Source organism: Clytia hemisphaerica, unplaced genomic scaffold (assembly GCF_902728285.1).
Source record: "Clytia hemisphaerica strain Z4C2 unplaced genomic scaffold, Clytia hemisphaerica genome assembly, whole genome shotgun sequence".
Lineage (NCBI taxonomy): Eukaryota > Metazoa > Cnidaria > Hydrozoa > Leptothecata > Clytiidae > Clytia > Clytia hemisphaerica.
The window spans coordinates 1,856,482-1,870,585 of NW_027103721.1; the positions used below are offsets into that span (position 1 = coordinate 1,856,482).

Here is a 14,104-nt window from a genome sequence, read left to right on the forward strand (position 1 = left end):
ACACAACGTTGTTTCAACGTTCATCTAACGTTATATGGACGTTGTGAATATTTGAAAAACGTTGAAACGACGTTGTGTTCCAGCTGGGTAAGCTTTGTGTTTTCTTGACATTGCTTGATATTTTTTATTCCCTAGATCCTGGTCACTGAGAGTAAAGGTAGATAATGGGCTTTTCCAGAAAAAAATTGAATATGGGGGTAGAGGATATAACAATTTAAAAGTGATTTACCCCCGGACAAAGTGCCTTTTGGCCCCCCAGACAACTGGTTTACCCCCCCCCCCTGCGGGTAAGCATCAGTTGACCCCCCTGGACAACCCAAATTACCCCCGGACAGAGCAAATTCACCCCCCAGACAAGGTAAATTTCGATGTTTTTTCGCTACCCCCCCCCCCCCGGACACTATATCCTCCTGCCCCCATGTATGAACATTTTCTGGAAGAGCCCAAAGAATTTGTCCCATCATCATTTTTGTAAACAAAAACTTTGGTTCCCTGTAAATTATTTCAGCCAATTCTTCACACTCGTTGGGTTTTGGATTGAGGAGAGAAAATGACAAGAAGTCTCGGTATTTTCTCAGCCATATAGCGCAGAATAGAGTTTATAGAGTAATCCATATGATTAGGAGCTTGGAAAGCATTAACTGCAGCGAATCCCAATGATGTGGTTTATGACTGATCTGGTGACGAAAAGTTTTCTTTTTATGTCAATCATTGCCTTTCACTCATTCAAAATAGAACCACCTGGCAATGAAACACTTTTCCGATACCTTCAGGTGATCGCCAACTCACCTAAGCCTGAAAAGCCTTTTTAAGATACAGTGTGTCCAAATAAAAGCGGACAAATTTTCATTTATTTCTTCTCGTTTAGTTAGATTATCTTTCTTATAAGCATATACTTTATAAGAATCAAATCAATAACTCTCGATAGATGGTGATATACCTTTGGGAATTAGTTTTTACAAAGTGAACAAGGGATGGCACAAAATATGAGCATATTTATTTTACTTATAAGCATATACTTTATAAGAATCAATCAATAACTCTTGATGGACGGTTATATACCCTTCGGTTATTAGAAAATTTTTGACCCCGTCTAGGTTTGTCCACCCCCCTGTATGGTTATAAAATAGAACATTGCTGAAACCATAATCGACCAAAAAATAAAGGGCAGAATCGTCAATGGACCCGTAATTAGACGCAACCGAAAATTCACGAAAAAGAAATAGAGCGCTCCTCTCTTGATTCCAGACGTGTTGATGAAATCAAGGATATCAGCGGTGTCTTCCGTGGTCTACGGAGATACGTCAAAACCGTGGGTATTGAAGACAATACAGGAAGCGTCGAATGTTCTGCTGGTACTTCAATCGATTCCGAATCTCCATTTCTTTACGAAGAATATTTTGAGGTGGGCTTGGCAATAAAGGTGAAATGGATGCAGAAAGATCTTGGAACTGGGTGGAAGCCTGGCTTGTATTCTGCTGTTGTCCAATCATGTGATATTCAAAACGACACTATCAACATTATTTAAAATTTAGAACCTAACGTGATATACTCAGTGGAAATATCCCCTTGCATTTCGTCTGCCAGAATCAAATTAGCTGCGAAATGATTTAATTAACTAGCCAATGTATACTTTTCCCTATATTGCATCCATTTTTCAGTCCCCACCTAGCCATAACTACTTCATCTTTTTCATTTTTAAATCAAAAAACTTTTGAGCTTGTTTGTTTACATGCTTGGAGGTCTTTTTCTATGCTCGCTAGTCGGAAATCTCTTTCTGGAAATCTAATTGTTTAATCGTTTCTCCCTTTTTAGCCCTTTAAGAGTACGTGCTTCTTAAAGCGTAGGATTATAGGAATCAGCTAGCGATTCTTGATGTTACGTTTTATTCTTGATCGACTAGACCCAAATCATTTTTTAGCAGCAAAGTCAGTTAGGGTAAACAAAACCATGGTATTCCATAGGGTTAAAGAATTTTCTAATCGGAATTACATAGGGGTAAGGGATTTGTAGTTCCGGAATTCCATAGGAGCAGATAATTTGAAGTTCCAGAATTCCATAGGGGTATGGGAATTTTCGGTCTGGAATTCCATGGGGGTGCACCTAAAAAAAGAAACCTCCTCAACAGGGGGGTACGGACTTTATCTGGAAAAGCCCATTGCAGCAATTGAAAATATGTTTTCTTCAGTAGATCAGCTTTTGCCTCTAAGGTTTCCCTGAGCTTTCATGGCGTTTGAATTTGAAGACTGTATTATGATTCATGATCATCCAAAAATTTTGAAGCCGCTTCGGATGTTGTCAATATTTTGGGTATTTTTGTCCATTTTCCTAAAAGAAAATGGGTATTTTAGAGTCCACGGAGCCTTAAAATGTTCTTAACTTGTTCTTAATATTTTGGCCATTGAAGCCTTTTGTTCTTATATAGTTTGTTCTTACTAGATTTTTTGGCAAGTTTTTTGAGCAAAGTATAACTATTATCCTGCCACTCTGTCTTCAAGAAAATTGGAAACTGATTTCTCTTTATCTTGTATTCTTTTACCAGCTTGGTCAAGTTGGTCATGTCAGCATTGTTCAAAGACAGCCATACGAACACGCACGTGTCATCATGGATGTTCTGGCAAAACGACCGAAACTACAGAAATGTGCCAAATTGAATCTTCATGCTTCCCTGACAAAGGTAATACAACCCTGTCTCAAGTGAAAGTGCTTCTTAGTTTTTTAAAGAGGAAAATAAGTACTGAACAGGGTTATTATTCACTGGGGACGAGTTTAGCCGCATCGGTGTAGGGTTTTTACATCAAATACTGAATGTGGATTCTGTTAATTTCCATTATTGCCCCGCAGGGGATTTTGTTGCTTCACGTAGTGGACTTGCTCGCCAGAAAAATATTCATGTCGTTGATGTTTTTTCCGATTCTGAGCGGACCACTGCTCTTAAAAAATGGTCGCGCGCACCTATTGTTTTATCTACTTTGTTGCGACTTGTATTGATTTTAGTTCTATTCTATTCTTCTATTTATATTCTTACAAAGTAAAACAGGGACAGTACACAATATGTGCATTATTTTTCTTATAAACACCAACTTTTATTAGAATCAGATCAATAACTCTTGATAGACAGCCATATACTTTTCGGTAATTAGTCCCTACAAACTAAGTAAAGAAGGGATATTTAAAAGATATTTTACTGTGTGCACCAAGCTGTACACATCGTTTCTTTTTTTATCAGCCAATCAGTTCATTCTCGATTATGAATGCGTTCGCGAGGCATTCATAGCGCGACCGCTACTTGCTAGTATAACCTAAATAGAACGGTCGTAGCGATAATTACTTTTAGAAGTTGCCAATGCCAATTTTCTTTAGCTCAAATTTACTTTTCATTCAATCTTCTACACACATCTACCATCTATCTACACTAAAAAAATTATATTTTAGTTCTAAGCTACAACACTGATTTATGGGGCAGTTGGCGTTCATGGGAGTATTGCCCAAAAGGAACCTGGGTTGTCAGGCTGCAAACAAGAATCGAAAGCCACCAAGGAGGTATAGAATCTTTCATAAAAAGTTGTTTCCGAGAATTTTTTGGCATGGTTTTGTTAAATCTCTTCAATTCCTGCCAAGTATAATTTTCATCATTGGCGTTCTTGAAATTAATCGAAAAACAAAATTATCTCGGGTTATAAATTGGTTCTCAGGGCAAATTTTCTTATAAAATGGGTTCTATAAATACATGTGTTTTACATCTTATCTTAGAGCAGTTACAACTCTAGATAGAGAGATAGGAATTTACTACTCACTATAGCTAGATACTGATAGTTTTTAATAAAGTTTTTCTCTTTGTTCAATGTATGTCTCTTTTTATTCCAGATGGCGATGACACGGCATTAAATGCGATCTCTTTAAGATGTAACAATGATGTTGGCACTACCATCACAAGTGGATACACCAATTGGGGCACTTGGCGAGCCGAGTCACAAAAATGTATTAATGGATTTTACGGTGGAATGCTAAAATTTGAAAGCCACCTGGTAATACAAATTGGACTTCTGTAACTTATCATCTCCGAAGAATCAAAATATCATTTTAAGGCTTTTAAATTTTCCAGCAGTCAATAATTTCGGTTTCTCAAGAACCAAGAACTCAAATTTACCCCGGTTTAAAAGTCATCTTATTGAGTTGATATTTTAAAAGTTGATATACCATTACACCTCCTTAATAAAGTTTGATTACATAGATCCTTCTACTCTTCTTATCAAAATATTTATTCAAATTCCAACCCCTCCCACGTGCTAAAATTACCTTGTAAGAAATAAACCTTATTTTATAATGAATTTTCAGGGGCCTGATGATGACGATACTTCGACCAATGCCATTCGTTTGATATGTCGAGATGACAATCAGTGGTACGAAAGCGGTGAAGGTGGTTGGGGTTCATGGACACAAAGCACTTACTGTCCTGCTGGTTTGTACAGAATTGTTGGTCTTCAAACACAGATCGAAAGTGACCAAGGGAGTGACGACGATACTAGTTTGAATGGTGTTCGATTGTTGTGTCGATATTTTGGATAATGCAATGGTGCGTGATACGGATAATTGATAAAGGGGGTGTTTGTGCATTTTTACTTGTACTAATTGTTACAAAATTGTATACTTTTTCTGTTTTGTATTGTTAATAATGAATTGCATTAAAAAAATTGTTCTATAGGATTAATTACTACATCGTTCAAAGTTTCTCAAACCTTAAGTATACATAACAAGAAATATCTCTTTTGTAGCATGATAGAATTACATTGTTTCGATTTTAGAGGGATTTAGTAAATTGTTCCTCTTAAGAGTCAAAATTATCTATGAAATAGGTGCTCATCCTCTACCAGTGGATACCCCTTAAAACCTACAGCAAAAAAGCTACCCCTTATATCCTGATAGAGAAAATAGTAAGGGCTGAAAGCTTTTTTGGTGAGTCTAAGCTACCTATGAATTTCTTCCCTGCGTATGGCTTTTTGTAATAGATGCTAAGAGAATTCTTATTGCTTCGTGAAAAAAAGTACTCTGAGTATCAGAGGTTAAGTTTTCAAAGAATATTTCAACCTCTGAAGACCAATAATAGAAATTTTATCGTGCATGTGTCAATCTAATCACTACGTATAGAAGAAATCAAAGATGAAGAGCAAATATTACCATATTAATGTCTAGCAGACTTTATCAGTATGCAGTTTATTATTTACGAATTCCCTAAAAACCTCCAAGTGTAATTGAAATGAGTTTCTTTCAAAAGAAATCTTTTACATGATCCCCAAATGTATAACAATAATTACTAAACTTTTAATTATGGAAATATCACTTTAATTGAATCGAAATAATAAACAGACTTTATGTTTTGATTCTCTACCACTGACTCTTTTTAAAAAGCGCTGATGACATTTCTGAGTTGTGTTTTCAACGATGCGAAAAAAAAATCAGCTTTGAACTTAATCCAAGATCTTGGATGGTCGTCATGGTTACTTTTCTCTGCGTTGATTGCGTGCTGAATAGAATCTGGATTGGTCGGCACAGGTCGATATATGATTTTGGCCTGTGCTTTTCACGGTAAAGTACTAGTACAAAGACACATATCGTCTAGCTCTATTTCATCATTGCGTGATAATAAAAAGGGGAAAGGAATGGAAACGAATAAATTTGTCATATATATCATTTCATTTAACCATCAATTAATAAGAGGCCCACTTTTGAAACGAATCATGTGACTAACCATACTCGTAAATTATATAAAAAAGGGTCAATTTACTCCTCCTATTTCTATTATTACTTCTTCCAGTAATATAATATCTTGAATATTATCCCAATATATTATATTGACTAATAAATATTAATTTCGTTGTTATGGGAAATCTTATTTTTAGAATAATTATATGAATAAAGCTTGGCCATTCATTCAGTCATTGAGTCGCAAAAACTTCCCTTTCGGTAACTCTTTTCAACTATACGTAATTAATCATTTAATAGCGCAACATTAAATTGAGACTTGTTGGTCAGCCTCGGCGACCCTTCAAATCGGTTCTGCGATTTCTTTCCCGCTCCAGCTCTGGATCAAAATTTTGGAGCATTTAAAACCGATTTCCAATCTCACTTTGATTTCTAAACTTTCTTCCGATCGGCTTAACTTTTTGGGTACTTTTAGCGTGTGTTGTTTTTACAGATCATAATGTGGTGTTTCAAGATGGCGGCTCAAGCGATAAGTCGATAAAGTGTTGTTCCAAAGTATTTCCAGTGTGAATCTGTTGCAAGCTTCAATTTCTGTCATTTATTTTTCTAACTCGCCAAATCAAACACATGATTTTCATCAAGGGGATTCTTTTTCTACATCTTTTGAAGGTTTAAAGCCGTTTGCTCAAGTTTTTGTTTATGTTGAATTTTTATTACAGTACAGTACAGTAGTTTTTGCAATAAAAACATATTTTTCTTGTTTGCCTCTAGAGGGGGGATTGATGGTGTTATAATGCTATTGGAATTTGATAAAGTATACCAAAGTACAGCTACTGTCTAAATTTGATAAAGACTGGATGCAATCGTGTTTTTTTGGACTTGGACGTGTTTGGCTTCCGACGACCCTGCCGATACACCGTACATTCCGGCGGTATTTTTTGTCTGGTGTTTTCTTCATTAAATTTTCAAAGGTGCACACCGGACTACACCGGACTGTCTGGTACATTTTTCTCTCGGAAGCAAAGTACACCAGACACTACACCGGAACTTTTGTCCAGTGATTTATCCATATATTTGCGCACCTGACGAACTGCACCGGAATGTCCTGTGTATCGGCAAGGTTGTTGCTTCAGTCATATTATATAACACGGATCGCAAAAAATTGTTTGTTTCCCGTCATTTCTACTTTAAAAAGTGGGTCGTTCGGTCGGTCGATCGAAAATATTTTTCTGTTAAAGAAGCAACTACATCTTGTTGAAAGGGAATCGGCGTGGACTGGTCCGAATTAAAAAATTGAGAAACCGTCAACCGTGGATAAACTGGTTTTCGGTTTACACCCATTAGCACGCGGCTCGCTACTTCGATTTGAAAACTTGTAAACACAGAGCGTGCAGATGTTGAAAGTGGGAATCCAGCAAAGCAGCAGAAAAGCTTTCAGACTTAAAGACTCTACCTGCTGCCGTGGTACAGTGGTCATCAACCTTGATTCCTGTACGGGAGATCAAGGTTCTATTCTTACTCACAGCAGCTCGCTTGGCAAGTGAGTGAACCTTCGCCCGGGTCCACCCTTGCCATGTGAGGGGAATTGGGTAGTCAGTCCCAAGGTGCTGACGGGACACTAACTTGGTGTCTATAGACATAGACATAGACATAGACGTAAATCAGGGTCGGCCAGATGACGGGATCCAAATGATGACGATCACATCTCCTATTATTGGACTTGCAAAATTATTATATACAGTTTTTGTTGAAATTGATCAAATTATTTTTCACGCAGTTCCGAACAGCAAATTGTTCTGATTTTGCGCACGTTTTTGGCTTCAACTAAATGGTTGATATGGAATGAATGGCGACAACAGTTTTTACATATCTTTTATCAGACTTGCAGAAAGCGGACTGCGGAAAGTTATGAGAAATGGTTTCTAGATTTTTTAATGAAGTATATATACCAATACCATAAAGTTACACAACATGGCCACTCTCTGGCAAATTGTGTTTTTCAAGAGTGTGCGGTTTGTGACTACTGTAGCTTAAAATTGTTAATGGCGACCAGTTACAATTTCTGGTAGGAGTTGCAGAGAATTGTGACAAGGTGTTATATATTGGAATTTGGTAAAGTATATATATGGTGAAGATCAGAGATCTGACCTCAAGGAGAGAAAGTGTTGAAAATACTAAATAAAATAAAGATGAAACATAAAAAGGCACTAATATTTTTATAATTATATGTTTTTTTCCATTTTTTTGAATTTTTGTAAATATATAAATCAAACCGATTATATAGACTAAAATTGTTCCTGTTTTAGAAATTTATGAAGGATAAAAATATTTCTCACAAAGTTATATATATACTGAAGATGCAGTCATTTTAAGGAAATGAAAAGATTTGATATATAAGCAGCTTAAAAAGATCTAAATTAAAAAGAAAAGAATGTTTTTGTATTTTTGAAGATTGTACATACCCTGAGTATCAGAGGTTAAGTTTTCAAAGAAAGTAGTAACCTCTGAAGACATATAATATAAATTTCATCGCGCATGTGTCAATCTAATCACTGTAGAAAAAATCAAAGAGGAAGAGCAAATATTACCATATTAATGTCTAGCAGACTGTATCAGTATGCAGTTTACTATTTACGAATTCCCCAGAAACCTCCAAGTGTAGTTGAAATGAGTTTCTTTCGAAAGAAATCTTTTACATGATCCCCAAATGTATAACAGTTATTACTAAACTTTTAATTATGGAAATGTCACTTTAATTGAATCGAAGTAATAGACAGACTTTATGTTATGATTCTCTATCACTGACTCTTTTTACAAAGCATTGATGACTTTTTGTAAGTTGTGTTTTCAACGACGGGAATAAAAATATCGACTATGACGCTCATCCAAGATCTTGGATGGTCGTCATGGTTACTTTTGTCTTCGCTGATTGCGCGATGAATAGAATCTGGATTCGTCGGCACAGCGTAAATATATGATTTTGAGCTGTGCTTTTCACGGTAGATTGTACATCTTTTGATTTATTTATTATGTTCAGATGAAAAATACAATAAGAAAGATTTGGGACTTTGAAACAAAAGAGAGATGGTCAATTTAAAAGAATGAGAAACACAAAACCACCAAATAATAACTCTCAACACACATATATAAATAGAAAACAAAAATTATGCCTGAAGTCCCAGACTTGTGACAGGTTCAAAGCGACTTTACGCGTGTTACGGGTACCCAACACTCAGTCTCCCTCAGGCAATATCTAAAACCGACCCGCAGTTCCAAACACATAAACAAACTAAATAATAAAATAACATTAAGAAGAGAAACAAAGCTAAAAGATATTTATCACTGATCCATTTCTATATAGGCAAAAACTATGTTTTTCAGGAGTTTGCGGTTTTCTTAAAGTTTGTAGCTTAATGGCAGTCTACAAACAAGTTACGACAAAGTGTTATTGGGGTTTTATTAAGTAAACAAAAAAGTACAGTATGTAATGAAAACTAAAAATGGTTCTGCACTAAAATTATGACATGTATCTTTATTTTGGGTTTGACTTTTTGGCAATTTTCTTATTTATTTGTAGTATAATACTTTGGTCAGATATGGATATTGTCTACACCCAACAGAACAAATGTATTATAACTGACTAAAATGAACAAAAAGTATAATTACACTAGACTAACTAACATCCCAAACGAGCGAGGTTCCTGGACTTTTGTATCGAACGCTGATCTAACATTTGCTCGCATCTCATCAAAATTATCCCTTTCACCCCTTTTTTGACCCTCTTACCCCTTTGACCCTCTAACCCTTAACCCTCTTAGCTCTTTTGGCTGACCTTCCAGCCTTAACCTGATAACAGATTATGTATTTTCTGGCCCAGTACGCTGAAGCTCTAAAGACGTGGGCGAAAATATACACTTGGAAAAGTCATATTTCCATATTTACAAAAGTATATGGAAATATCATATTTTCAAGATATTTCCAGGATTGGAAACCTCTTATTTCGCCCAGTGGAATCGATCATACCAAATTGATAGCTGGATGACAACTTTGATTCGTGTTTAGTGAAGAGTACAACATCTCCTTTCTTGATATCTCGATCTGATTTGAACCATTTTGGAGTGAACATGAGTTGAGGTACATGGTTAACGAGCCATGTTTCAAACCAGGCGTCGAATATTGCTTTGTTCTGATCCAGTATTCGATCCTTGAAGACGATCTTGAACGAGCCAGTAGGACTTCGATCATTGTTTCGACCAAGACGTAGTCGATTGGGAGTTAGTAGATCGATGCTTTCGAAGTCTCCTTTTATCCCTCTAATTGCCATTGGTAGATTGTTGATGTTGCTAGAGATTTGAGCAGCAAGTGTTTCGAGTTGCATCAGTGATAACTTTTGGTTTGTGAACTGAGTTTCCATTGATCGACGAATCTCTCGGATCTTTCTTTCGACACGTCCGTTCATGTTATGTCCCCCAACAGGACATACTTTAAGCTCGACAGCATAGTTGATGAATAGTTTCCACTGGGAAATCACTGAACGACATCCTACCCAAAGGACGCAATGGTATGAATAAACTTCTTGAAATCTTCCTTCGGTGGAGGGGACATAGATTTGCATTCCACACCGACATCCAGAAGATGTATAACACTATCAAGCTCGATCAATCTCACTGGTGTTTACAACGATACCTATGGCATGAATCACTTGCCCATGATGCATCACCAGACGAAAAAATCATCAAGACTCTTATATACGGAGTTAAATCAAGCGGAAATCAGGCAGAATTCGGTTTGAGGGAGACCGCCAAAATCTTCCAAGACCAACATCCAAATGTCTATCGTACTGTTTCAAAGAATATCTACGTCGAAGATTGTTTATCTGGGCATTCAACACTGGAAGAAGTCCAAGGAATGTCCAACGAGCTTGAAGTAGTCATATCCCACGGTGGTTTTGCTCTCAAAGGTGTAACAATCTCAGGAAGTCATCCAAACGAAAACCTCTCATCAGACGGTGAAACAATATCAGTTGCTGGAATGACGTGGAAACCAAAGGAAGATTCGATCGCACTTGACATCAAAGACCTCAATTTTGCAAAACGTTATCGTGGCAAGAAAGTTGGTGTCATCAATGAAGTACCAGCAAAATTAACCAGAAGACAATGTGTATCCAAAGCTTCAGAAGTCTTTGACTTATCCGGAATCATCACACCAATCACAGCATCGCTCAAATTAGATTTACATGATCTAGTAAACCGAAAACTATCTTGGGACGACACATTGCCTGAGAATCTTCGTCAACTCTGGATATCGAACTTCCAACTCATCTCAGAAATTAAAGACATCACCTACAGAAGAGCTATCATACCTGAAGATGCTGAGAGTCTACACAAATCAACACGTTGGATTTTGGTGATGCAAGTCAATCCATTGCATGTTCAGCAATATATATTCGTTTCAAGAGAACATGTGGCAACTACTCGTGTCAACTGATTTTTGCTCGTTCACGTATCCTACCAGAAGACATGACTCAACCAAGAGGAGAACTAGTAGCAGCACTTCTAAATGCTCACACTAGTGAAGTTGTTCGTCAGGCTTTCTCAACTCAACACAACGCATCCCACAAATTCACTGACAGTCAAATCGTTCTTCACTGGTTATGTGATGAAGACAGACCACTCAAGAAATGGCTCAGGAGTCGTGTGGTTGAAATCAAACGTTTTTCTTCATCATCAAATTGGAGTTACATCAAGAGCACTGACATGATCGCAGACATAGCAACAAGGAGATGTGACTCAAATGAAGTCATTGCAACCAACTCTACATGGATCAATGGATTGCCATGGATGACTGGTGACGACTTCTCAAATCTCACAGCAAAGGAAATATCACTGAGCCAGAAGGAGCAACAGGAAGTTTCCAAGGAAGTCAGCACAACAGAACAACAATCACACTTCACCAAAGCAGATGTCAACGAAGCATCCAAGTTCTACAAGTTCTCAAATTACTTAATTGACCCGTTACGTCACAGATTTTCAACAATATGTCGTATCCTTGCAATGACCATCAGATTTCTTCGAAATTGCAAACATTCCAAATACAATCACATTCCAAGACTCACAATTGAAGAATTATTGGAAGCTGCAAAGAACTACTTTTACAAGAAAGCTACCCAAGAAGTGATGGAATTCGTGGAAGCGTCAAAGTACAAAAACAGCAGCAAAATGGCCAACAAAGTGATGATCTACACTGGACGAATTTTACCAAACGACTCGAATACCATCACTGGAAAAGCAACTCAAGCAATGATTGATCTGTTATCTACTACTTTTGCAGTACCAATTGTGTGCCGTCATTCACCAATAGCAATCAGCATTCTTAACGAAATCCATTGGTATCATCCAACAGTTCGCCATTCTGGTATTGAAACCACATACAGATATCTTCTTCAACAGATCTATGTCATTGATGGAAGAGGCTTGGTCAAATCAGTACGTACATCATGCGAACGATGCAGGTACTTGATGAAGAAAACCATCGACATTGAAATTGGACCAATCTCACCGCATAATTTGATGATTGCACCCGCATTCTACTCCACCCAACTCGACATATGTGGACCATTCCTTGCCTATTCACCACAAAAAAAACGAAAAAAACGTAAAAGCATCAAGGTATGGATGGTCGTCTTCTGCTGTGCAACAACAACAACTGTATCAATCAAGGTCATTGATGACTACAGTTCAACGGCATTCATTGAAGCATTTATCAGATTGTCATGTGAGGTTTTGGGTATCCAAAGCACGTCCTTACTGATGAAGGCAGTCAACTCCTCAAAGGATGTGAAGGCCTGCACTTCGATTTCATAGACACCCAGTGGAAACTATTCATCAACTATGCTGTCGAGCTTAAAGTATGTCCTGTTGGGGGACATAACATGAACGGACGTGTCGAAAGAAAGATCCGAGAGATTCGTCGATCAATGGAAACTCAGTTCACAAACCAAAAGTTATCACTGATGCAATTCGAAACACTTGCAATTCGAAACACTTGCTAAAACCTTTGGGAAGATCACCTGCTTGTTTAGACTGCCAATGACCGGAAAGATTAGTTCCATCAAACTTGAGCATGTTTCTGGCTATATAAGTTGCAGCATCAGAAAAGAAAAAAGTTACTGGGCTTGCGGATGCTGTTACCAGTCAACTTCAGTCCTAACTCTTATAACTGACGCAAAGGACAACCTACAATTCCCGGTTCAAAATTACGAAACCAAAGTCGGTCATAAGGAATTTACTGTACCTGGGTTTAATCAAATGTCTAAATTTCTTGTTCTACCTGATTGGCTAGGAATTGGGTTATTATCAGTTAGGGTTAGAGTTGGATACGTAGCTGTCTTACCGTGAAAAACACAGCTCAAAATCATATATTTACGCTGTGCCGACGAATCGAGATTCTATTCATCGCGCAATCAGCGAAGACAAAAGTAACCATGACGACCATCCAAGATCTTGGATGAGCGTCATAGTCGATATTTTTATTCCCGTCGTTGAAAACGCAACAACAAAAAGTCATCAATGCTTTGTAAAAAGAGTCAGTGATAGAGAATCATAACATAAAGTCTGTCTATTATTTCGATTCAATTAAAGTGACATTTCCATAATTAAAAGTTTAGTAATTACTGTTATACATTTGGGGATCATGTAAAAGATTTCTTTCGAAATAAACTCATTTCAACTACACTTGGAGGTTTCTGGGGAATTCGTAAATAGTAAACTGCATACTGATACAGTCTGCTAGACATTAATATGGTAATATTTGCTCTTCATCTTTGGATTTTTTCTAAAGTGATTAGATTGACACATGCGCGATAAAATTTCTATTATTTGTCTTCAGAGGTTACCATTTTCTTTGAAAACTTAACCTCTGATACTCAAGGTATAGCTGTCTTCCTTCAGTCGAGATTGTGGGGTCATACTTGATATAATCTATTTGAGTATCATAGGTTAAGAATTTACAGACTATGCTAAGACAAATCACCATCTAAGAAAAAAACCGAAAGACGAAAAAATTTCGCAAACGGATTTTTTGCCGAAAAGAGTTTACAGCCGGTAGAGTTTGCCAGTAGTTTCTTTGAAACTCTCTCGCCAATTTTTTCGTATACCCCCATTACGGCTGCAAACTGCTTCGCGCATGTATATTTTCCCGCCTTTCCTATCCCTGTAACTAACGATAACATTGTCTAGAAATTTACACTGTGGTGACAAATCTGAATTCTATTGAGCGCGCATTCAGCGAAAACAAAAGTAACCATAGCAATAGTTTATGATATTTGGTGAAAGCTGTACCAATACACCTTTTCGATCGTACTAACTAAACTCGATCCAATCCTTTTTTGACACATTTTTCT

At 37.1% G+C, this 14,104-nt stretch overlaps 2 protein-coding genes across 3 annotated transcripts in view; both read left to right on the forward strand.

The window, feature by feature from the left end:
- Positions 1-4,711, forward strand: part of LOC136804382 (coadhesin-like) — a 31,607-nt gene extending 26,896 nt beyond the window's left edge. For both annotated transcript variants that reach the window (XM_067061094.1, XM_067061095.1), the window contains exons 8-11: positions 2,543-2,677; positions 3,436-3,543; positions 3,868-4,028; positions 4,339-4,711. In XM_067061094.1, the coding sequence (XP_066917195.1) occupies positions 2,543-2,677; positions 3,436-3,543; positions 3,868-4,028; positions 4,339-4,569 (635 nt within the window). In that variant the 3' untranslated portion in view covers positions 4,570-4,711. The remainder of the gene's footprint in view (positions 1-2,542; positions 2,678-3,435; positions 3,544-3,867; positions 4,029-4,338) is intronic.
- A 6,511-nt stretch (positions 4,712-11,222) lies between these two features.
- LOC136804425 (uncharacterized) lies at positions 11,223-12,566 on the forward strand. The gene has a single exon (XM_067061136.1). The coding sequence runs from the start codon at positions 11,223-11,225 to the stop codon at positions 12,564-12,566; it is 1,344 nt and encodes a 447-aa protein (XP_066917237.1).
- Positions 12,567-14,104: the final 1,538 nt, after the last annotated feature.

Bases quoted from the DNA above. Each gene is read 5' to 3' on its own strand.
- LOC136804425 (XM_067061136.1), top strand. From the start codon at position 11,223: ATGACTCAACCAAGAGGAGAACTAGTAGCAGCACTTCTAAATGCTCAC.